This window comes from Tetrao urogallus, assembly GCF_951394365.1.
Source record: "Tetrao urogallus genome assembly, chromosome: 1".
Classification (NCBI taxonomy): Eukaryota; Metazoa; Chordata; class Aves; order Galliformes; family Phasianidae; genus Tetrao; species Tetrao urogallus.
This window is the reverse complement of record NC_136813.1, coordinates 142850677-142874491: the sequence shown is the minus strand read 5'-3', so window position 1 is coordinate 142874491 and position 23815 is coordinate 142850677. Positions and strand designations below refer to the sequence as shown.

Here is a 23815-nt window from a genome sequence, read left to right as displayed (position 1 = left end):
CTGAGAGGGCTGGAACCGTTCAGCCTCTAGAAAAGGAGGCTTAGGGGGGACCTCATCAATGTGTATAATAACTAAAGACAGGATGCAAAGAGAATGGATCCAGGCTCCTGTCAGTGATATCCAGTGCCAGACACAAACTGGAACACAAGCGGTTCCGCCAGAACATCAGAGGGTAGTTCTTTACTGTGCAGGTGATGGAGCACCAGCAAAGGTTGCCCAGAGTGGCTGTGGAGTTTCCTCCTTGGAGATCTTAAAAATCCACCTAGACGTGGTTCTGGATTTTTTGCTTCTGGTACTGTGTCATCTATCATCATACCATGGACTGTGTCCCTGCTTCAGTGGGGCTTTGGACTAGATGATCTCCAGAAGTTCCTTCAACCATTCTGTGGTTCTGTGAAAAAAACTCAGGCTTGCACTCTATGGGTAAACTTCAGGGGGCTGAGATGAGTCCCCAGAAACAGAAGAGGACTCCTAAGTTTGTTTGTTCTGCACTGCCACTAGACCATAAAACTCTGATCAAAACCATACTTTGCAGATTTAGCTATATAACGTATTTACGTACTTCAGTGTGCAGTGGGGAAAAATATATATTCCTTGAATAAGGGAAGCAAGTACAGAGCTAGGAGGTTGTGAGAGAATCAGAGGAAACTGTGTCATTTTGACTACTAAGATGTGTTCATATAAAAGCTGTAGTTACATTACTTTACTGGAAGAGCAGAATTTACTTTGCATTACGGTATAAATGCAGAAAAGTATTCTCCTGCACTGACTTTCAAAGGCCAGTAAGTTTTTATGGTTCTTCCTCTACCCATAGAAAATAGATTTCTTGTTTCCCAGAAGACATTATTCCTTTCTTTTCTTCCTCAGCTCCTCCATCTTCAAACAGACTTGATAAGCCTCTGGTTACACTAGCATCTAGCTGCCCACGAAAACCTTCAGATATTATTAGCCCCGTTGAACTCCTTACACAAATAACTTGTGTTCCTGCATGCCAGAACTTTTACACGCACATTTGCCAATTAGTTTTCAAATTACAATGTATTCTCTTGAATATCACACGATGCAAGATTAACATTATCACTGCATGTCATTTCATCTCCATCCCAAACCCTATTGCTACATTGCCTTAAAAGTGAGAGGTTACAGTTTATAACATTTTGATAAAATAATGTCCATCAAAATCTTACATCACTGGAAAAAAAGATGACAATCTGTGTCTCTCATGAGTATCTTAGAGAATCATGATCACCAGCACAAAGTCTAGTCTGAGGCCTGTAGCTAGTGGTGTTCTCCACAGGGAAGAGCCTGCTCTTGTTCAACATCTTTGTCAATGATCTGGATGAAGGGATGCAGTCCACTCTCAGCAAGGTTGCTAATGATACAAAGCTGGAAGGAGTGGCTGACACACCAGAAGGCTGTGCTGCCATTCAATGAGCTCTGGACAGGCTGGAGAGTTGGAAGAAGAGGAACCTGATGAGGAACCTAAAGAGGAATGCAGAGTGCTACACGTAGGGAAGAATAACCTCCTGCAGCAATACAGGTGAGGGGCTGACCTACTGGAGAGGAGCTCTGTAGAGAGGACCTGGATGTGCTGATTGGCAACAGGTTGGTCATGAGCCAGCAGTGTGTCCTTGTGGCCCAGAAGGCCAACAGCATCCTAGGGTGCGTTACAGAAACCATGGCCAGCAAGTCAAGGGAAGCTATTGTCCCTCACTCCTTTACCCTGTTGTGGCCACATCGGGAGTGCTGTGCCCAGTTCTGGGCTCCCCAGTTCAAGAAAGACAGGAAACTTCTAGAGAGAGACCAGGGGAGGGCCACCAAGATGATGGCGACCTGGAGCACCTCCTTTATGAGAAAAAGCTGAGAGCCCTGCGACTGTTCAGACTGGGGAGCAGAAGATTGAGGGGGCATCTCATTACTGCGTGCAAATATCTAATGAGTGGGAGTAAAATGGGGCCAAGCTCTTCCCAATGCTGTGCACTGGCAAAACAAGGGGCAACGGGCACAAACTGCAACATGGAACGTTCCATATGAACACGAGGAAAAAACTACTTTGCTGTGAGAGTGACAGAACCCTGGAACAGGCTTCACAGAAAGGTTGTGGAATCTCCTTCTACAGAGATATTAAAAATCTGCCTGGCTTCTTCCCTAAGAAAGCTGCCTACTGTAGGTTTACTGTAGAGAAGATTCTTTAGCAGAGGGTTGGAGTAGACAATATCCAGATGTCCCTTCCAACCCTCACAATTCTCTGATAGATAATCTAGCACTGAAATTGAACATGCGTGGGTTCTTCAGATTGAGCTTTTGAGCCTGAAAAGCAGATGTGTCCTGCAGCATGTAACAGTACTTTGGAAAAGGAGTATTTCCTTATACAGGTCTGTACACATGTAATATATTGCTAGATCTATATACTTAATAAAGAATCAAGTAAGAAATTTACTGATCTCAATTAGGGAAACTAAATGCTTGCCTTTCAATATAAATTATTTAAATTATTTACAACACAAATATGCACGAATGTAAAGCTACACATAAGTGGGGGAGGTTCAATGGGGAAGTATAGTTTAATGCCACAGAAATTAAGAAATGAATCTAAAGCACAATACTTTTTCCTGATTATATTTATGCATGGTGGTATCCTTTTAGCACCATGACTGCATGGTATTTTTATAATACAGTATTTTAGGTATTGTAGGATTTGCATAAAGCATACATAACTTCTTATTCTAACAAGCAGCAATAAATTTGTTCAAGAAGAACATTTTAATTGCATGACCATAAATAAATAAAAGACTGGAAGGTTTGGGGCTTTTTAAATAACAAACTCCTGCTTAAGAAAAGCTAAATAGGTAACATTTAAATTCTTTCTCCAAGTTCCCTTCTTAAACAAAATTAATTAACTAATTAATTAAAAGAGCATTAATTATTTCACCCCCTCCAAAAATAAAAATTTAAAAATGTAATAGAAACTGATAAAATAAACACATGCATAAGTTTATTTATGGAAAAGTCTGATGCAGTCATTTATTGTTAGTTCTGTTTTGCTGTGAGGGGTTAGAAAGCAGAAGAAGAGAGACCAAGAAGAGATTACTACTTGGACAGGTATCACATCACTTATCCCAGAATGTGGAAGCAAATAGACTGTACAATTATGAGAAGTCAATAAGTAACACTGCAAGTATACTAGATTTGATTTACAGAATTCAAAATGTGGGCCAAAGGAAAGAAGAAAGCAAAACCAGGCTGTAATTTCTTTGCTGAAATAAAGTTTTCTTGATGCTTCCAGAACTGCAGTCAGGGACAAAATAAAATAAAATAAAATAAAATAAAAGCTTATGAAAACATTCTGGGCAAGTAATTGAGTCTAGAAGCAAGGATGGAGATTAGAGCAGATTTTGGGCTCAGGACACTCAACCTTTATTGCAGCGTAACACTGGCTTGCTTTGTGAACAAATCCAGTAATTTTACTTCTCTATTCCTCGCTTTCCTGGTCTTCATAAAGATATCTCTGTTACAGAGAAGTGCTAAACAGCTCAAAAAGCTAAGCACAGATTTTACATTGAAAGGTAAGTTGACTCTTTTCAAGCTCTGTTCAAAGCCTTGTTAAAAGAAACTGTCTGCAGAGAAGGATTCCTGAGGGATGATGTAGCTACCTACTGGAACTGCTACCCTACAGCACTCATGTTGCCCTAACTGTTTGTGTATCACCTATTCCTGGACTAGTGCTGTAGACACTGAAGTCATCCTTGTGAGTGATGTGCAACTTCCAAGGGAAGAAATGCTTCTCAGCAGACCTCTTCTTGCTCTGAGACACCATGAGTTCAACGTCCTGATCAGAGAGCAGCCGGATCAGATCGCCGTCGAGGTCCCGGTAATTCAAAACAATGTCATGTTGGTCAAACTCCTGCCTGGTAGAAAAGAAATGAATTGATTTCCACAAGTCAAGGAATGCCTGGGAGGTGACGCATGATGAACGATATACAGGCAATCTAATTAATTTTTCTAAAAGTCACATTAAGCCTTGGGTGTTTTGGCATTCTTAATACAGCTAGTACTAAAAATTCTACAGACACATTCATGCTGGGTTATATTTAAGCTAAGAAGCCTGACAGAACCATCTCCAGTAAGTCCATGTGCACAGCATGATTACTCTGTGAGCTGGAAAAAATTCCCATACATATGAGTTGACTGTGGTTACTCACCACTTTTGCCTGCTTGCGGTTCCCTTTTATGAGAGAAGGGCAGGTTAAGGAATGGAAGAATATTTACTCATATCACTATACTGATATTCAATATTCTAATGTTTTGATGTTCAGTGCTACTTCAAACTATTTCAACACTGGTTTTACAAATTATAAGGTAATGTCCTGCATCCTAAAGAAGTATATTAGACAACAGACCCTTGGTTGGGAGCATGGTTCTGATCTTACAGCAAGAAATAGAAAATGCTGCCCAGAACATGTGTGGCATTTGTGTGTGGCATGCAACACTTGCTGACAATCCCAAAGCAAACTGCTGTCTGCACAGATGGGCCTCAGCCAAATCACATTACACATTCTTAAGAACACTTGAAAAGGGTTTCACATCCAAAACATGGTGATGGCCAAGTAAAATGTAGAAAATTTAGGACTGGAAGGGACTTGACAAATGATATTAAATAGGCATCTAGCTGCTTCCACTTACTTTATCAGTTCCATAAGATCTTTGAATAATGGAATGCTGCTCAGATTCTCTTCCACTGATATATCCCTGTAACACAGATAAATCTAATAATTGCATATCATGAAAGAGAATATTGGCATCTCTTCAGCAGAAGCCGGGAAGACTATTTTATTATTACCTGATAGTGCTTACTGTCTCATCATAGTAATAACAGCGTATTTTATTAACTGTGTCTTCCTGCTGTGGTAAATCTTTTATGATCTTCACAAAAGCAGATGGGAAAATCCCAGTGGCATCATTAACTGTTCCCTGGAATTACAGGAAGGGTTAGCATGAAGCAAAACTTGCAATTTTGGCTACATGTGATAAGTTCTGAAATTTAATTAATTTCCATGGAAACAACAGTAAGAATTGTTCTTCTATAAGCAAGAAAAGACAGACTATGGGAGTGACCTGACGCTATCTCTACACAAGGATTACACAATTGCATAGTCCAAAACAAGGCAGATGAGTGAAACTGAGTGCAAAAAAAATGAACATCAGATGGTTACTAGGGAATGCTGTGGTGTTCGAGCAAGCAGAGATGCCATATCAACAAACACGCAGTATGTTCTCCTCATCCTTTTTTCAGAACACTGCTGCATTGCCCAAGTTCTCTGTAATTAAGCTGACGTGTGTTGTGGTATGAAGCATGAAGTATATAGCAACTCACCCCGAGGCAAGAAACCAATTAATCGCTGAAATGGAGTTTCCATCTCCTTTCTGCGGCCTTTTTGTGCTCTAATCACTTCCAAAGAATTAAAGGACATTCCAGCAGAAGAAAATGCAAATGAAAACTGAAGTGTAGAGGGCAGGAAATTTGTAAGCTAAAAACCATTACAGGAGAAAACAATTTCAAATTTGGAGTCAAGGATTTCTTCCTGGCTGTGACACACAATTATGATACAGTTTCCCCTTGAAAGAAGGAGAAAGATCCCAAGGACTAGGAAAGCCCCTTTCTACTCATGTAAAGGTATGCCAATAATTCAGTACCACTGCCACAGCCTTACCTCCAACCAGTCTTTGTTTACTCTGCTAAGTAGGTAGATCAAGTCTCCTTTCTTGAAACTGAGTTCCAGTTTACTGGTTCCAGAGAAATCAAATAGTGCCTATGGAAAGCAATAACACTGAAATTATTAATTCAGAGTTATACATGTGATTATTATTATTTTTTTTTCATCTGCTCCTGAAGTGCACAGACAGAAGGTAAGCAGCAGAATAGCACGCACTTTGTCAGCGCAGATCTATTTCTGAACTAAGGTCACATAAATGACTGCAGTGTGCAGTTCTCACAATTCCTTCTCCTGCTCTGCACACACAAAAATGCTTTGTGGGAGTAGTGAGAGCATTGGGATAAGTGTGGCTCTGAAAGGACTACATGCTACGATTCTAGAAGTGTCAGGACATGGAGCACCAGAGAATTGAAGACACTGAAAACACATTAAAGCAAGTAAGTCAGCAGAGTTGAAAACGATTGACAGCTTGAAATCTGACAACTTGAAATCCTGAGAATCAAACCAAAAATGTATTATTTCTGTAGTTTTACAGCTTTGTGATTTGCTGCAAAATGTCACAAAGAGCCTTAGGGAGTTGTGGAATTGTGTCCTAATTTAAGGGTAACTAAATGTTCTTTCTACACCTAGCTTTCAGGCCTGTGTGCTGAACTGAGAGATTTGGGAAAGTCCACGAAATTAATGTGTGGTTAAAGTGGAACTTAGATGCCCCCTTCAGGAAAGAAAAAAAAAAAAAAAAAAAAAAAAGAGGCAAACATATTCCACCATCTTAACAAGCTGTTCTTGAATAATTAAAATTGCTGAGTTATCAAAAACACACATCTACCCATTGTCCTTTGAGAACACAGCAGTCATTTAAATGCTCTTAGAAGAGCAAAAATGAAAAGATGTTCCCTATTATTCGGTGTTGTGATGGTTCTTTTGGTCTTGTTAATGCCAAATTTCAGAGCCTCTAAAGGCTGTCTTTTACGGTTCTCCTAATAAAAAGAGACAATAACTATCATGCTAGCAGTTCATATGTCTATTTAATAGCTCTTTCAAAAGCTTTTCTTTGATCTATCGAAAAGTTTTGGTAAGTAGATTAAATATTAATAAAAGAATACATAAAACCCAAGAGATATGGGCAGATCTGACAGCTGTTATCGTCAGCGTAGAAACAAAACAACCTCAAAGCAATTGCATGTTTTTTATTAACATTACGTGAAAAAGTCACGTGTTCCGGAAAGCAAGTCCACAAGCACCACTTGCAAGGTAGTTGTATGTGTCTAATACCAAGACGATTTACAGCAAAAGAGAAGAGTATAGGCACTTTCAGTAGAACTCTAATGTTACATAAATTGCCAGGATGCCTCACTTGCAAAGCTTTCAAACATATGCTGAATTCAATGAGAGCGAAGCTTCAGTTTGCTTTAAATGTAATTTATGGGTGTAACTATGTAAATGTGGACCATTTGGCAGTACATGTCTCTCAGTTTTGAATCTCCTGTTATTCTGTCTTCACAACAGCCCTCCTTATTATTTATGTAACGAGGAACAGAGCCCTTCTTTCCATTCTGTGTTTCATTCCTTATTGTTAAAAGCAATTGCTTTCCTGTGTCGATTTCACTTTCCCTCTCTTCCCAAAGCTCTAATTGGAAGTGGCATCTTGATCAAAGAGATACCAGAGCAAAACAGAGTTAATCTCCGTCCTCAATGACAGATTGTGCGAATTACTCACCTCAGCCCGAGGAGTTGTTACACGGTCCAAAACAGGCAGTTGGGATGAAATGCTTTTACTGGAAAGAGAAAACAGGGAGGTAAATTTGTCTTTTTAGTCATCAGAAACACTACGTGATCAGTACAGTGTCCACATTATCACTATTTATAATGCAGACAAGCCACAGATCACTGGAGAAAGTGCATGACTGTGTGCAGCACGGAAGTAAATAAATATGGATGCAACAACATTGCCCTAGTTCTCCTGGTTTCAGTGCAGAGCAGCAGCAATCTGATGATGTCTGCTGCTGAGAACAGATGGAATTTTCAATATAGTCAGTATGCTGGACCTGTCTTTTACAGCATTGCTCAGCCCCTCCACTCTACCTTCTGGGCATTTCTGTTTCTAGCATTTATGGCACTCAGTTCAAACTGCTGTCATACATACACTCAGGAATGCATACACACTCACAGGTTTTGCACCTTTTGGGGAAAGTGAAAAGGAAGCAAGTCCATCTTTTCTGTGTTGAAAAGCAAATTAATTTCTGTGGAGGGTAATGAGGTACAACATCTACTTAGCAAAGGGTGCTGACGCTGGCATGTAAGACAGACCTGTATTCAGACAAAGGACAAGAACAGGCTGAATATTCAGTTTCATTTATTGTCTGAACCAGATCTTATTTGGTTTGGTGTCAAAACTCACATTGACTTTAGTGATGCAAGCCTGCATCCTTATGCTTGGCCTGAACATTATAATAGATAGAATCATAGAATCATAGAATGTCTTGGGTTGGAAGGAACCTCAAGGATCACGAATCTCCAACCCCCTGCCACATGCAGGGCCACCAACCTCCCCATTCAATACTAGACCAGGCTGCCCAGGGCCCCATCCAATCTGGCCTTGAACACCTCCAGGGATGGGGCATCCACACCCTCTCTGGGCAGCCTGTTCCAGCACCTCACCACTCTCTCTGTAAAGAACTTCCCCCTGACATCCAACCTAAATCTTCCTTCCTTCAACTTAAAACCACAAGATATTACCTCTAAAGAATTATCAATGGTTAGGGAGCTTTTTTTGCTTTTTTTTTTTTTTTTTTTTTTTTTTTTGAGAAAGCAAACTATAACATCAATTTTTAATTTCCCTCTTAATGAAATACCACCTGCGCTTTAAAAACTTTACATTTTTGAAAGCAAGAAATGCCATTCTTTCGCTCTCCCACAGAAATCCTTATATTAGGACTTCCTGGATTGCCTTTGTTCTGGGAAACACAGTGATGATCATCAGTTCTCTTTCCTCACAAAACTGGACAGCATCTCCTACATCAAACTGAAAAAAACATGTCAATCGCTTACACTCGACGCGTCCGTGGGCGAAGTCGTCTCAGCCTTCTGGGCACCTGTTCACTATCAAAATTGGAGTGGTAGAAGAACAGACGCACCTCTTCATCCATCAACACCCAAACAGGTAGGCAGAGTAGGTTCTGTGCCAAGAGCAAGTAGGAAGTGGAGTAATAACAGTGGGAAAGATCAATTCTCTATTTATTTGCATGTACCAAATATGCTTCTCTGATCTACAAGATCACTATTGCTGCCAGAAAAATCTTCCTCCTCTCCCTTTTCCCTCAGCAGGACTAGGCTGAACAGCTGACAGTTTCTCCTGTTTACTCTTAGAGTTGGCCAACATATTGCTTCACTCTTTGTGTGCCTGATTTACTGCAGGAGTAAATTGTTTCCTTCGTGTTTCCTTTCAGAACATGAATGACTGTGGAAAGAGGGCAATCTTAAGTACTGGCAGACTTGACCTATGCTTCAGACCATTACCGATTTAAAGTCAGAGTTCCCGTTAACCTGCAGTCAATAATTTCTCACCTTGAAGTTGCTGGCTTTATCCTGACTGTGAAGCAGGTATATTCCAAAGCTCACTCTGCTTTACTAATCCCTTAAGTGAACTTAACCCCGTATTCATGCAACATCCTAAGATTCACCTAAGATTCACCAAACACATCCTGTTTGTTTGTTTTGTAAATATATCTATCTAGACATGAAGGCAGGTTTTCACTTCCTTTGTGGAGTGCGTATTCCAATGGATCCCTACAGTCTGAACAATCTGGTGACTAGGATTGCAGATTGTCCCGTGGTGTGGACACTGTGTCTTCTGAAAAAAGGTGCAGAGAGCAGCAGATATGAAGGACTATAACAGTAACATCTCTTTCTGTTGATTTCAAGGGGTAAAGTATCTGCAGTGTTCAGTGCAATCTCTATCTTATAACAAAGTTTTACCTTCATGTAGATATTTAGGATAGGAATCCTGTTCTCAGCAATTTCCCGTTTGAGCCCAACATAAACTTTCCCTAGGAAACATAAAACCAGTGGCAGTTATTGAAGGGAAAAAAAAAAAGGAAGCTGTCAGAGAAATAATGCAATTAAAAGAAAGCAGGAACTCCAAGAAAATAGATATTTTCTAAAGGATTTTAGGTTTCCATATGAATTTTACCACATGTGGAGGGACTATCAATGGCCTTGACTTCTCTAATTTCCACAGCTGGGAACTAATTCTTTGTCCCAGATAGTTATCTTGCGTACTTCCATACAACGCCCTCCTCGCAAGGACAGACTAAGAAAGGACAAAGCGACTGATTGTGCAGATTTGCTACTCACAGCTTACCTGGCAATACGGGGAGCGTGCAGCTAAAAGGGCTATTCTTGTTCTCCCCCCCATATCTCTCCTCTAGTTTGGTGTGTAGGGCATAGAACTCACGATAGCGTCGGAAAATCAGGTATCTGCCACCACTTTTAATCTTTACTTCAATGACAAACATCTGAAACAGAGAGAGGACTCAGGTTGACATTCAGACTTAAAAATAGTTTAAAAATTAGAGTGAGGCATACAATAGGCAGTGTTACAGTGGTGGGAATATTGCCTTAGAGGCAGAGTGGAAGGCAAGGTTCCCGTTAAGCATCTGCACGCTTAAGTACTAGAAATTAACAGCTTAATACTGCATAGTGTGGTATAAGTATGGGTTCAACTTTCCTATACATCATGTTCCCGTGGCTGCTTTCTATCACATGAAAACCAGTAACAAATAGATGATACTTTGTGCTTACACACCTTCCCTCAGAGAGGAGCAAAGCATATTAAGGAGGTAAATATAAATACTGTCATTTGAAATAGAATGAAGACACCAAGGAATCAAAGCCAACACTTTCAATAGTAGGATGTACATCTCTATCTATAGACAGGAATGTAAATGAACTGGTTTTCAAAGTAGAAGGCATTCATTTTTCTCTTTGACTTTCAAGTACACATTTTCAGAAATTCTGGTCTATGTAATCTGAACACAAGTAAGGATAGAATGAAAAACAAAAGCAAACAAAGAAATAAAAAAACACCTTAGACTATTTACTTTTAATGATTTCCCTCAAACTCCTATGGTGTTATCTGTTGCCAAACTTGTTTGCTGTAAGAGTCCTTGATTTCCATGCACTGACCTCTGAGTCACATTGCAGTTGGATCCATCAGGAAACATAGATTGAGCAGCAAAATATCACTACATTCTAAAGTAAAAGCTGCTTACTTCTGTGGGAAGATTTTATGAGCAATGTCTCCAGGAAAAAAAGCACAGTCTGCAGAGGTCATACTGAGCTGGTCTTATTCAAAACCCCTCTTCAGAAAATCTCCACCCTTTTCGTACTATTCCTTTTCTGTGCACACTTTCATGACTCACTGTCAGACCTAAATATGATATGGAAGACCATGTAGATGGCAGAATCCTAACTTGCCAGAACCATGGGAAGATGGAGCTAATACCCTCCCCTTCTACACTGTCTGAATTCCTTTCCTCCCTATATTCACCAAGGTCACAACATTCTAACAGGAAATAAATCAGAAATTAGGTGAGAATTTAGAAACTAAGAAGTATTAGGACACCTTTGTCAGGTTTCATCCAGCAAAAAAAATTGTACTAAATGTGTGATAGACTAGTCTCCCCTTCAGAAAACACAAGCACTGAGATGTTTTCAGAGTGGAACTATTCATGCCAAAAAGCAGCTACACCAGATTCACCAAACCAGTCAGAGATGAGAACATATAGAGATAAATCTCCTTGCTTACATAATAATTAGTAAAGCCTTTCTTCTCCTCAATATCTGCAATGTTAGCTGAAACAGGTACGTCATCTGGAAGCTGGTCAAAGTCACTGTGAAGCAAGAAGAAAAGATTTTAGTCACTCGGGAAGGAGGGAGAGGATTGGGGATCCCTGAAGGAACACCTAAAGAGCAGCTGTGTGACCAGACTCCGATGTTTATTGTCTACATTGTCCACACAAGAAAACAAATGAACTGTCTGGTGCTTTCTCCTATGGGACCTTGTCACTGGCACAAAATCTTCAATGAACAGAAGACATTTGCCTTTGCTTCCATCTTGTACCACTTGTTCAAGTGATATTTATATTAACACTTAAATAAAAAGGATCAAGAGCGAGATAGAAAGAAAAAACAAACTGTAAAAAAGATCCACTAGGGAATGCCAAGTTGAAGTAATCTTACTTCTTCTGGTCTTATGAAAAAAAAAGAAAAGCTTAATTTATTCTGCTATGAGACATTCCAAGCAGAGGTTTCCGCAACACACAGCTCTTCTGAAGGGCTGAAGTAATGATGCAAAGTCTTGCGATACCTTGCTGTACAAGGAGAATGGCATGAATCAACACCACCCACAATACCGTAAATACCACCACGTACTGTCAAGAGGGATGTGGCCATGGAGATCAAGAGATAGAACTAGTCATATTACAAACACTCATGTCACAAATCCCAGTGAAAGCAAAACTGTTTGTGGCTATAAAGAGGATAGTGACTCACTGTTGTCCCAGGTTGCGAACATTTCCTAGGAAAGGAGAAAGAAAGTCCACTCCAACTTTTTACATAGTGTGCTCCACACTAAGAAACCTAATAGCCAGGCAGCTATGGTAACAAGAAGCCTGTTAGACTCATCAACGAAGCTTGCTGCCAAATTAAACACGCAGATCGTAGAGGTTACATGGAGGCTTGTAGGAAGGAAGGACAGACATGTTACCTCTTTTCTCGCAGCTGTCGGGGAAGAGACATGCTTTTCAGCTTCACAAATCCAGATGGCTAAGCGCTGTTCCTCTACTTCTTAGGTAGATCTTGAATGAATATGAGGAGCCTGCTCACAGTGCTTGTCCCTGTATGAATCAAGACTCCTTTGCAAGGCCTCAGAGATCTTTTTTTCTAATGTTTCAGTATCAATGTCTTCTGTACTTCCCCACCCCCACTGAATTGAGGAAGTACTGCAGTAAAACCAGTCAGAAAGAAAGATTCTTTTGTGAGTTCCGTTACGTATCGAAACTGCCACTGTTGAGAAACCAAAAGCCCAACAAAACGCAAAAACTGTGAGACATTGTTCACCTCTTCATTGTTCACCACTTGTCTCTGGAAGCCAGTATGAGTAGGCCAGCATAGCCCCAGCTATAACATCACTGCACTAACAAGGCATATATGCTAGAATTAATACCTCTGATCCCTTCTTGAGCTCCTGTGATTCCCAAGGATCCTCTTTCCCTTGGACCATGAGCCAGGAGGTGGAACCGAAGAATAAATTTTTGAGGGGGAACAGAAAGGATGGTCAGGAAATTCAACCTTGTCAAAGACACAGGTGCCAGGAAATCAGGCACAGGAGGTAGAAAGTGAGTTCTGAAGGAGTGATCAACACAAGTAAGACATAAGCCCTGCAAAGACCAGAGATTTTTCAGCTTCATATGTCCCAAACAATCCACATTTGCCATCCACAAAGACAAGGTCACAGATCACCTAAGGAGAATCCTAACCATTCTGCCTCATGCACAGAGGGCAGTATTTGTGTAATGTGAGTTTAAAATCTTCCAAGAAGCAAATAAAAGGAATGAAGTGACAGAGAAACCATCATTTCCTAATGCAAAGAATAAGTTGTGACAAATCTTATCCACCCTAGCCAAAAAGTTCTCATTTGTAATACATTTGCCTCCACACTTCAGCCTCTAACTCTCTTCCATGTTCAGTGCATGCCTTGTTTCTTCTTATCCTTCTGCCATCAAGCACCAAAAAATTCTCATCTCAATGGAGCAAAACTCAACCAGCATCCCTTACTGTAAAAATTTATTGACAACTGTAATCATCAGACTTAAGAGTAAGCTCCATTTTACTGCATTTTAATGAAATAAATTCTTCACCCATCTCTTTCTTGTGAACTTTTAATATGTTGATGTTGGATATAAGTATCTCCCAGATCTCCACGCTCTGCTATGTATTTCATTTTCTTGATCAGACCTGCTAAATGTGCAGTTCTCATGTAACCTGAGGGCAGACTAATTATTCTTTTTCCTTTGCCCTGAATGAGAATGACCATAATGAAATTTTCTAACTGCAATCTTCTTGCTATCTCCTGACCTTCAGGAGGAAATAGAAGATCACCTTGACCAGAACTTTTAATTACAAGATCAGTATATATAAACTCATGAAAATTAAGATGGACTCTCCTTATATGCAAAAAGATTGCAGAAGGCACGAGAACTAGGCAAACTTCAATAGAAGAGAAAGGCTGGAAGGATGCTAAGATTTGATGTACTCCAAAATTTTGATGTGAAAGAATTCTGATGACAGTGCTACATACACTACTAGAGCATCAGCAGCTAATGTATCGTTTTGGTTGTGTACACCAGTAAGCTCTAGAAAAATAACTTCTATCTGTTCTACACCTTCCTATAAAAGTACTGCATAACCACATTCAATCATCAGCCATAGGAAGAATGTATTAAGTGACAGAACAAAGTGAACAAGAATAATACGATTAAAAGATATCTGGTCCCATCACGTATTAATCCATAAAGGAAAGAATGTTGCAACAATCAGTGCAAGAAATCTGAACAGCAAAAAGAAACACAAAAAGAAGAGTTGTTTTGCACAACATTTTCATTCAATCTATTGTTTTAGAAAAATATATAGAATATTTGTTTCTGTAGCACCAGAACATTAGTAGCTGGGTGGTTGCTTGAGGCTGAGCTGTAACTGACAAACTGATTTGGGAAAAAGTGATTTGGGGCTATATTCATATTACATACTTGTATGGATTTTGCTTTTATAGTCACCATCTGCTTTTTGGAAGGCCTTGATGCACATTTACATTATTTAAGATACAGTTATATTCAAACTTCTTATCATTATTATAATAGCACACTAATTATAGAATCAGAGAATCATTAAAGGACCTCTAAAATATTTGGAAAAGACCAGTAGGATCCAACTGCCAGCCCACTCCCACCATGCCCACTGACCATATCCCTTAGTGCCACATCCACACAGATCTGGAACATCACACGGTGACTGCACCACCTCCCTGGGCAGCCTGTGCCAATAACTGAATTATGGATGTGCAAAACTTTTTATAAAAGTTAAATAAAATAAGCTTTTTATGTTTGCCTTCTTGTGACTGTCAGTGTTCTTTTGCAGGTAGTGATACTAAATCCTTAGGAGGCAGTTGCTCTACTTGTCAGCAGCAATGTTCTCTTTCTTGGATACATGCTTTGAAGACAGATGAAAAAGAAACAGATTGGATTGTTTTTATATTCTTCATCAGGTAATGGCTCGATCCATGTTGGCTGAGTGCACTTTGAATTGGGAGGAAGAAAGTAGAGGAAAACAGATATGTAGAGTTTAGGAAACATGCTTTGATTTAAAGCTGGTTACAGTTTCCATGACTGCCTATTTGGGGTGAAAAGTAGAAAGTTGCAGAAAAAGACTATGATCATGCCCTGCTGACATAACAAAGCTATCCAAAGCTATCAAAACAATCCATCTCAAAGCAAAGAAATGTAAAGGTGAACATTTACCACTCTTCGTGACAGTGAGTTCGATCATGCAGTTTATAGTAGAAATTAATACTCAAGACAAATATATACTGCAGAGACAAATACTAAAGAAACAGTGGCCATCTTTTAAAATGAAACTGTTTTTGGGATATCGAATCAGATCTCATAATTAAATCTCGCACTTTGCACCTTAACTGCTTGAGCAAAAGCAACACATGAGGGAATGGTGATTGAAGAATAAAAAGCACCCTCCAAAAGTGTGGGTTTTCTTTAGTCTCTATTATATATAGATATATAACTATATAACTATATATATATATATATATATATATAACTCTATAGCTATTTTGTATATATGCACTCAAGTGCATATCACTCAGAATCACTCTGGATTCTGTTAGTTCTTGGTGCTGTAGCCATCTCACTGTGGAAAACAATTCAGCCTTTGCCGTGGATCTTTGTAAGATACAGCAGATTGCTTAAGAAAGCAAGAATTCAAGGAAATCTTACCACCAGAGTAGTAACTTCTTGATGAGCAATGGGTGGGTTTTTTGTTCTTGCAGAGCTCAGACACGTACTCATGCCCAAGATTAGGCTAAATGAAAATAAACGGAAGCTTGGAAACAGGAACAAAGCATTTATTTAACCAACTAGCATATCACTTCCAGGATAAAGAGGCAAAAGGAGAAGAAAGAGAGAAGAAATATGCAGACTTTGTCACTGCTACTGTGTAGGACAGATAAGAGCTGGAGGTGGACTGATAGTCCAGTTAACTACCAGTGTCAAAACTGGTAAATGGTCATTGCAGGCACAGAAGTAGAATGTCTCCATGAGGTAACCATATGCCTACAGCCACTCCTCCAGAAGCTTAATAGCTCCAAGTGCACAGCAGCAGTGACCTTTTGTGGCAGGAGATTCTCTGTGTTTTAGATTCCTAAGTGTCTCTAAAGAGTCAGAAATTTGTCAGTCATAGTTATTGCTATTCAAGGAAAAGAAGATTCTACTTCATCTGTTTCATTAGTTCAAAAGATCTACTCAATTTCTTTTTCACTGCACCTCCCCAAATCTCAAAACTAGGGCTAGGATTTGCGGTGCTGCATTCAAACCATCCTACACCACTCCTAATTGTTAAACTTCCCCATCTATTTGATGAAATCCTGTGACTAAATTCCTTTAACTTAGTTTAGAAACTTCAGATGAATGCTTTTTTTAGTTAAGTGGAAGTTCTCTGAATAGACAATGAGGAGAGACACACACACACCTCTGGTCAATAAATCTCACCTCAAGTGGGCCAACTCCATCCCTAAAGGTTTTATATAGCTCCTTGAAATATATGTGAACTATAAAATAACCATATTCCCGTTTTGGTCACCTCGGGTTCCTAAGGTTAGGGATATAAATCTGTGCCTCAGTGTGGACCTAGTTATTACTGGTATAAAGGTAACTTCCCATGTGGGACTCAGCTATATTTGGATATGCACTTTTACACTGGTATAATTGTCGTTACCCTAGGGGAGTTGTACTACTTAAGCTACAGTGATATAGTCAAAAAAGCATAATTTTCTGACGCAGACATATCCAGTCTGCTTATTACAGAGAGATTGTGGTTCATAAACTGGGACAGTATTCCCCAATAAAACTGGTGAGCAAAGATTAGGATAGGGAAGCGAGTGGCAAATGTAGAAGTTACAAGCATCAAGATGCTATAAATTTCAAAGTTTTGCTCTGCCAATATTCCTCATGGTGTACGCTTAGAGCTTGCCTCAAATAATGGTCATTAATTCAGCCTTTATGCCTTGAGCTTGTGGAATGAGCCCAGAAGTAGCTGTAAAAGTAAGCAATCTCATCCCAAGTCAGCTGCCAGAATGTCCATTTCAGGTGTAAAAGCTGGAGGTTTTGTATTCCACGTCTCAACAGGCAGAACACTGCCTCGTTACATAAAAAATGGGTCTAAATGAGAGAGCTCATAATTAAATACTTTCTGTTCGGCCTCTGACTTACTATGTTATTCCTTATCCCTTAACATTGTCACCTGTAAAATAGGGTTAACAGCAATATTTTTTTTTTCATGAGAAGATAGTGAGGTGGGGAAAAACTCAACTGAGTGATCATTTTCTGGGAAAGCTAGGAGAAAAGTGGTAAACCACAACTATCATCCTTAGCAGCCCACCTGCTCTCAAAATCAAATGTAAATTGAAAATATAGAAACATCGTTCTTTAAAAATGTGCCAGTAATGTATGCGCTGGTGTCAGGTCTTAGAACTGATTCCTGATCTATTACAAAGTAATACAACTGCTAAAATATCACATCTGTTAAACAGCAGTAGCCACTGGGCCTGCTCTACTACAGAAAAGGAGAACAAGAAAAGGAAATGAGGAATAGCTTTCTGCCCAAGAGTGGCATCAGCCTGCTTGTGGATTGCTGCAGTAATCTGAGCCCAACAAAAATAATGGCTGTTGGCTGATGTGGCTTCATGAAACGAGTATATGGTGATGTATTTTAGGAGATACCCTGTCCTCACATGGTCTTGCTCTTTCCTGCCCCTCAGGAAGGCACATGTGAGGCTGTGCTGTATAACGCCGTTGGATCCAGATGTGAAAACTCTTTATAAATCACATATCAGCTTCTCAGATCAACTCACGGTACAGAAATAAATATGGATAAAAAGGGGAGGAATGCATCAAATTGACATTGCTGCCGACTTTGTCTTATAAAAACACGCTCTGACTGCAGAGTGAATGTATGTATTGTGTGCGTGCGCGAGGGCTGCTCTGAAAGTAATGCCTTCTATTTTATGATGTTGGCCCACAACATCACTTGCAGATGTTGGTGAAATGGCAGTAGAGGTTGAGCCTTCCCACCAACATTACATTACATTTTGTAGTTGTGTGACAGATGGCAGCAGAGCAGCGGTCTGACAGAACGGCCTCAGCCATGGAAGTGTATATGAAGCAAAAGTGTGTCACTGAATTCTTTCATGTGGAAAAAATGGCACCCACTGACATTCACCAGTGCTTGCTGAACATGTGTGGAGACCAAACAGTGGATGCAAGCACAGTGAGGCAGTGGGTGGTGTGTTTCAGCTGTGGCAATAGTGACAGTGGCTCTTGTTCATCATTGGTGAAAATGAATTGCTCATGGTGGTGACAATATTGAAAAACAGTATTTTGTATCTGAGAATTTGCATTATCAAATAGTGTTATTGTGCTCTTTGTAGCTGTAGCAGTTTCCATGGAAATAAATAGGAAGCATTACTTTTGGAGTGACCTACATACATCTCCAAACAGTCAGGCAAAGGTGCACCTACACCTCACATCTCTTGCTAATTCACCTTGACATACAGATTGAAATGCAGCATCCACCACATGTGCTTCAGGGCAATCTAAGACTGGCACAGCAAAAAAAAAATTCCTGGTTTTATGATGTAAGGAGGGAGCCAAAACAACCTCAGCCGTGACCTTTTCTGCAATGATTTTTCTGAATGACATACCTGCTACTGAGATAGCATCTGGAGAATCCAGTCCTTGAAGAGCTGCGTCTCTCTGCTTTAATGCCTTTGCCCTGTTTGCCAGATTCCACTACGAACAGCTTGTAGTATCTGCCATAGAATTGGGATTTATTGCCACCACAGTGGGTTTCTCACTGGGAATCAGATAACAGGAGAGTGGAAAGGAGGGCAGAAAACCAAATGTCAGTAGCTCTTCTTCATGAGTGAAGAGGGATCTCCATGTGCGAAAAGACACAAAGTAAGACATTGCAGATAAAAGGAAAAAGAGTAAGCGAAGGAGAAAAAAGGAAAAATCAATCTTTTTACTATGAAATACAATAAAATGCATTTGCTATCTGAACAATTTTGTTTCAGGCTGTCTGGCTGGGACACTCTCAGTTCATCCTGCTGTGAAACACTCAGAAGTGGCGGGGGGATATGATGCCCCATTCCAGTTCTTTCTATTCCACCTCTCGCCTCTGCGTTCTGCTGAATGTGACATTTTTCCCTGGCGCCTAATACACAGAACTCTGCTGCTAATTTTATGCACAGAGTTCTCATGCTGTGTAATTTGAGGCCAGTCTCCTCCGACAGCCTGCCAACCAGAGTACACACCTTCCAACACCACTTCTGCTGTGGAGAAATGGGGGAAGGGAGGTGGAAATGAGCCAGACAAGCAACAAGCTTCTCAGAGCTGTTTGGCTAATTTTTGGCTCTCAGATATACAAGGCATCTTTCACCATCTCCCCCTGTGCTGTTTGTCAACACATTGATCCAATAGGTCTGCCAACAATTCCAAAAAGTCAACTCAAGGCTCTTTCTTCTCCCCTTTTTTCCCTATGTTAAATCCTATGAAGCTGCTGTTATACTCAGACTGTTGGCCATGAGGCTTTTTTAATTCTACAATGAGACAGAATAAGAACCAATTTCTGTAAGATTATAATAAAGGTTTTAAAGAGAAGCTACTGTCTCTTTTTCCCCACCCCAGTTGATGTCTGTGCATCTCAGACAAGAGTCTGAATTATACAAGATTCTATCAAAACCAAAATGGTCAATAGCCTTCAAAACCTGGCCTGATCGTACTCAAAAAGGAATTGCAAGTGGATATGTTCCCATTAACTGAGTAGAAAAACTTTTGTGCCAGACACACTTTTGTGCTTCCAGCCAACTGGACCAACTTTTGCTGAACCTTTTTAGTGGAATCATCCCTTTCCACAGTGCAGAAAGCATTAGAATAAGAAGAATTAAGAATAAGAATAGGACTCATAAGAATTAGAATCATAGGACATAAGAATTAGACTCATTTTCAATACTGCTTATTTCTACTCTGGTGCTGATAATACCAGAAGGAGAATATCCCACACCATTCTCTTCTCCCACCTCCATTTTTAAGTTGTCTTGACTGTATCAACCAATAGGCAGGCAAACTGCTTGAATTACAGGTTAAATAGAAAGAAAAAAAAAAAAGTTATTATCACTTGTACTGCAAACACTTTCTGTTAGAACATAATAAACTGTGTTGCCTGAAGACTTCTTTGGATGGTGCAATATCCTCCCCACTAACTGCTTCTTCTGGTATAATTATACTGACCTGCAGTATTAAAAGCAGACCGGGTCTCAAGGAAAAAGAAGGCAGACCTAGCTGTACAGCTGTACAGTCATAGTTCAGAGATATAGCTGAGACTAAAGAAATTTTTTCTTGAGAATTTTAAAAGAAATGAGATACTAACTGGTGTCCAGCTGCAATTGAGTATAATGAGCTTTAATTTCCAGACTACTTCATTTTTAGCTCCCATCAGTGTGAAGAGGATGAGAGAACAAAGAGGGAAAGACCAGGATGAGGAGCATAGTTCTTTATTCCATATGTAAAGTATGGAATAAACAAAAGGCATAGAAGTCAGCTCATTTGATACACTGCGCTGATGTAGCTGTCAACGTGTTTGCTGAATAAAAAGAGAAGTAAGGGCAGTGGGCAGAAAAAGGAACATAAGTTTGTAAAGGCAGTAAATAGAGATGTGTAAGAACACTCAAAAGTAAAGAAGGATTGAGAAGAATCCATCCCTCCTCTGAAGACAAGCTTTGCATTTCCGCACTTGACCCACATGTGTCTGACTATCTAATTTATGGGAGACCTGAAGCTGACCAGCCTGCAGGCTGATAATAAATTATTTCTCTTAGATAAGCCGGGATAATTTATATTAGGAGAAAGGAAGAGAAAACTGAGGAATAAGAACCATTCCCTTTCCTTCCTTGGATTATTTCTGCTTGAGATATTCTCTCTTGTCACCTAAAAATCTGCCTCAGGTACCCTGAGGTGGCAATGCTCTTTGCCAAGACCTTCCTGTTATTAAAGCCAGCAGATCAGAGCCCTTTTCCACTGCCTGCCAGCATGGCTGCCTAGCATTCCTCCTCCCTCCTTCAGCTCTGTGATGCTAGCAATTATGCTGACCGACTTTGCTCAAATCCTCTCCTTTCATACACCTTCATCATTTGTCTTCTCATATTTTAGTTATTGGTTTGTTCTTTAGAAATAGTCTAAAACCAGTCCTGAATTATGTTCTCATTCTCTTGTTTTCTGTTTGTTGCCATTATTCTTACTGTTCTCTGTTTTGATTTCCTGTGTTTTCTTTGAATTCCACATTGGAAAAGGGCTATTTTAAGAGGAGTACTTTTGGGAAAAGAGAACTATTAAGAGGTGGTTTTTCTGACTGACAAAAAAGGATGCAAGTCCAAGCCAGGGAAATGTCAAAGATGCCTGCACTTGTGTTTGGTTGCTTTAGCATTTCCTCCAGTTATTCAGATTTGTATTTTGTTTCCTGCCTGACTGGATGGAAGCACTTTTTTGCAGCATTCTGTTGGCCTATAGGAGGGCACAGCCACCTTTCGAAGGGACCTAGGCAAGCTGGAGAAATAGGCCAACAGCAAAACCATGAAATTCAGCAAAGGTAAAGTTCTGCACCCAGGTTAGAAAGAGTGTGGGGAGCAGCTGGCCGTGGAGCAGCCCTGTAAAATGGGACCTGGGAGGGCCTGATGGAAAATTCATGCTCAAGAATTGAGCATGAGTCAGCAATGGTGATTTGTGGTGATGAAGGCTGATGATAACTAACAAGACTAGCTTCATTAATTGTCAAAAAAATAGCCATTAGGTCATGAGAAATTATTTTTCTTCACCACTAAATGCTTACAAGGCTTTATATGGAATAATATTGCTTTTGGAGCCGGGACTTTAAGCAACCTGGTGGGAGGTTTCCCCTGCCTATAGCAGAGGTTTGGAAATAGGTGATCTTAAACATCCCTTCCAAATCAAACCATTCTATGATCCTAAAAACAGAGATATTGACTATCTGGCTAGAAACCCAGTTGCAAATGGGGAAGGAGTGGAAGACAGCCATTGTGAAAATGCATAGAGGCAAAACACATGCACTGAACAAGCACTAAATCTGCACTAGTTATATCAGCAATAAATGTAGTTCTTCAGATACTCTTTTGTCAAAGTAGTTTGGCTCCTACTAATAAGTCTCTTTATTCTTGCCAGTGCAGTGCCTTTAGACATCAAGATACTTACTAAAAGAAATAAAATCATATAAATAAATCTAGCATGTCTGGCTACATGTCTGATGCGCTGAAAAAAAAAAAAAGGATGCAGGAAAAGTTATGCAGCTTAAAATTGGATTCTTACATCCACAGTCCAATCAGAAATGACTGTTCACATACGTTTGCATGCCAGACATAATGCTTACCAGCCCTCCTATGTCGTGATGTAACTCTGCAAAGTTTATGAACATCAGAAAATTTTGTACTAACAAAACGTTTAGCTTCTCTCACTCTTGAATCCATCTTTCGATTCCTAAGAGTTGACCTGTAATCCTACTTTGAGTCTCTTCTTTCCAATAGTGCCTTAATCTATATGATGCAGGAAAAAAAAATAACAAAACACACTTGGCTGCTTCAGCCAGCATAGTTCCCATACTTAGTCCTACTGATGATTGACTGATGCTTTCAAAGCCTACAAGGCTTAGATAGGCAAACAGCAGATATGCTACTTTTACGTATAATCCTTTTTCAAATCTCAATGAACCCTTTGTTGGAATAATAGCAATCCAGCTGCTAAAGTCACCAGATAATTAAACTCTGTGTGAAGGGGCATTTCTTTTTAAGCAGATTTAATTTTTATCAAATAATTACTCCATCTTAATTTGAATAATAATTATTCAAATACTTTTTTTTTTTTTTTTTTTTTTTTTTTGACCTTTTCTCACTTAAGTCCTTTCCTGGGCCATCAGACAATGGAAAAACTGAAAACATAGCTGAGATAGCAGAAGAAGGAAGGGAGAGGCAAGAAATAGTTTTTGACCATTCCCATTTAAATCCTAAATCAGGTTTCAGAGATGCACGATCACAGTATCTTTGGCACAAGAGTTGTTTCTCTCTGTGAGACACAGAAGTGCAATACTTACGAAAGGCCCTGGTTACAGCTGAATCTACAAAATATGATGCAATATAAAAACAAATGAGGAAGGAACACTTAGGAAAAGAAACTTGTAGTCTTTTCTAACAAAGCTATTCTCCAAGTGAGTAGCTGAGCACATTTTCATGGATTGATTTGGATTGAGTCTTCTTTTTGGACTGCGCATAGGAAATACTGGTCAATACATCCCCTTTGCTATCCACTGAAAGTGTTAAGAAGCCCTGCTTATGAATTCTCATTTGAATTAATACTGCCACAGAAGTGCAAAGACCTTATCTAAACATGACAGTCTACACATAAGATGTAGTAGGCACGACAAGTTGCCAACAGCTTTTTTCTTCTGGGATAGCAAAGTATCTAGAGCTACGGAAGGGTATTTGCTACACGCTATTGATTCCAATCAAGATATCACCTCCATGGCTTCGTAAAAGTAACAACACATAAAGAGTTGCACCTTTGGATTTCTTCCTCCAAGCGTCTGTACCTACAGAAACCCCTTCTCCCCTGAAAACCACCCATTTATTTCTGTAAAATGATGGCTTTCTGTAAGCAGTGCGTGGTGTGCCACCATTTAAGGGAGATTTTTAGCAG

General features: G+C 39.7%; 1 protein-coding gene across 1 annotated transcript; it reads right to left on the bottom strand.

The window, feature by feature from the left end:
• Positions 1-3679: 3679 nt before the first annotated feature.
• Positions 3680-12512, bottom strand: NCF4 (neutrophil cytosolic factor 4; the record flags this gene model as incomplete). The annotated part of the gene is made up of 10 exons (XM_079549208.1): positions 3680-3908; positions 4684-4749; positions 4841-4971; positions 5712-5810; positions 7432-7489; positions 8763-8890; positions 9690-9760; positions 10075-10228; positions 11521-11605; positions 12481-12512. The coding sequence occupies 10 exons, from the start codon at positions 12510-12512 to the stop codon at positions 3680-3682; spliced, it is 1053 nt and encodes a 350-aa protein (XP_079405334.1).
• Positions 12513-23815: the final 11303 nt, after the last annotated feature.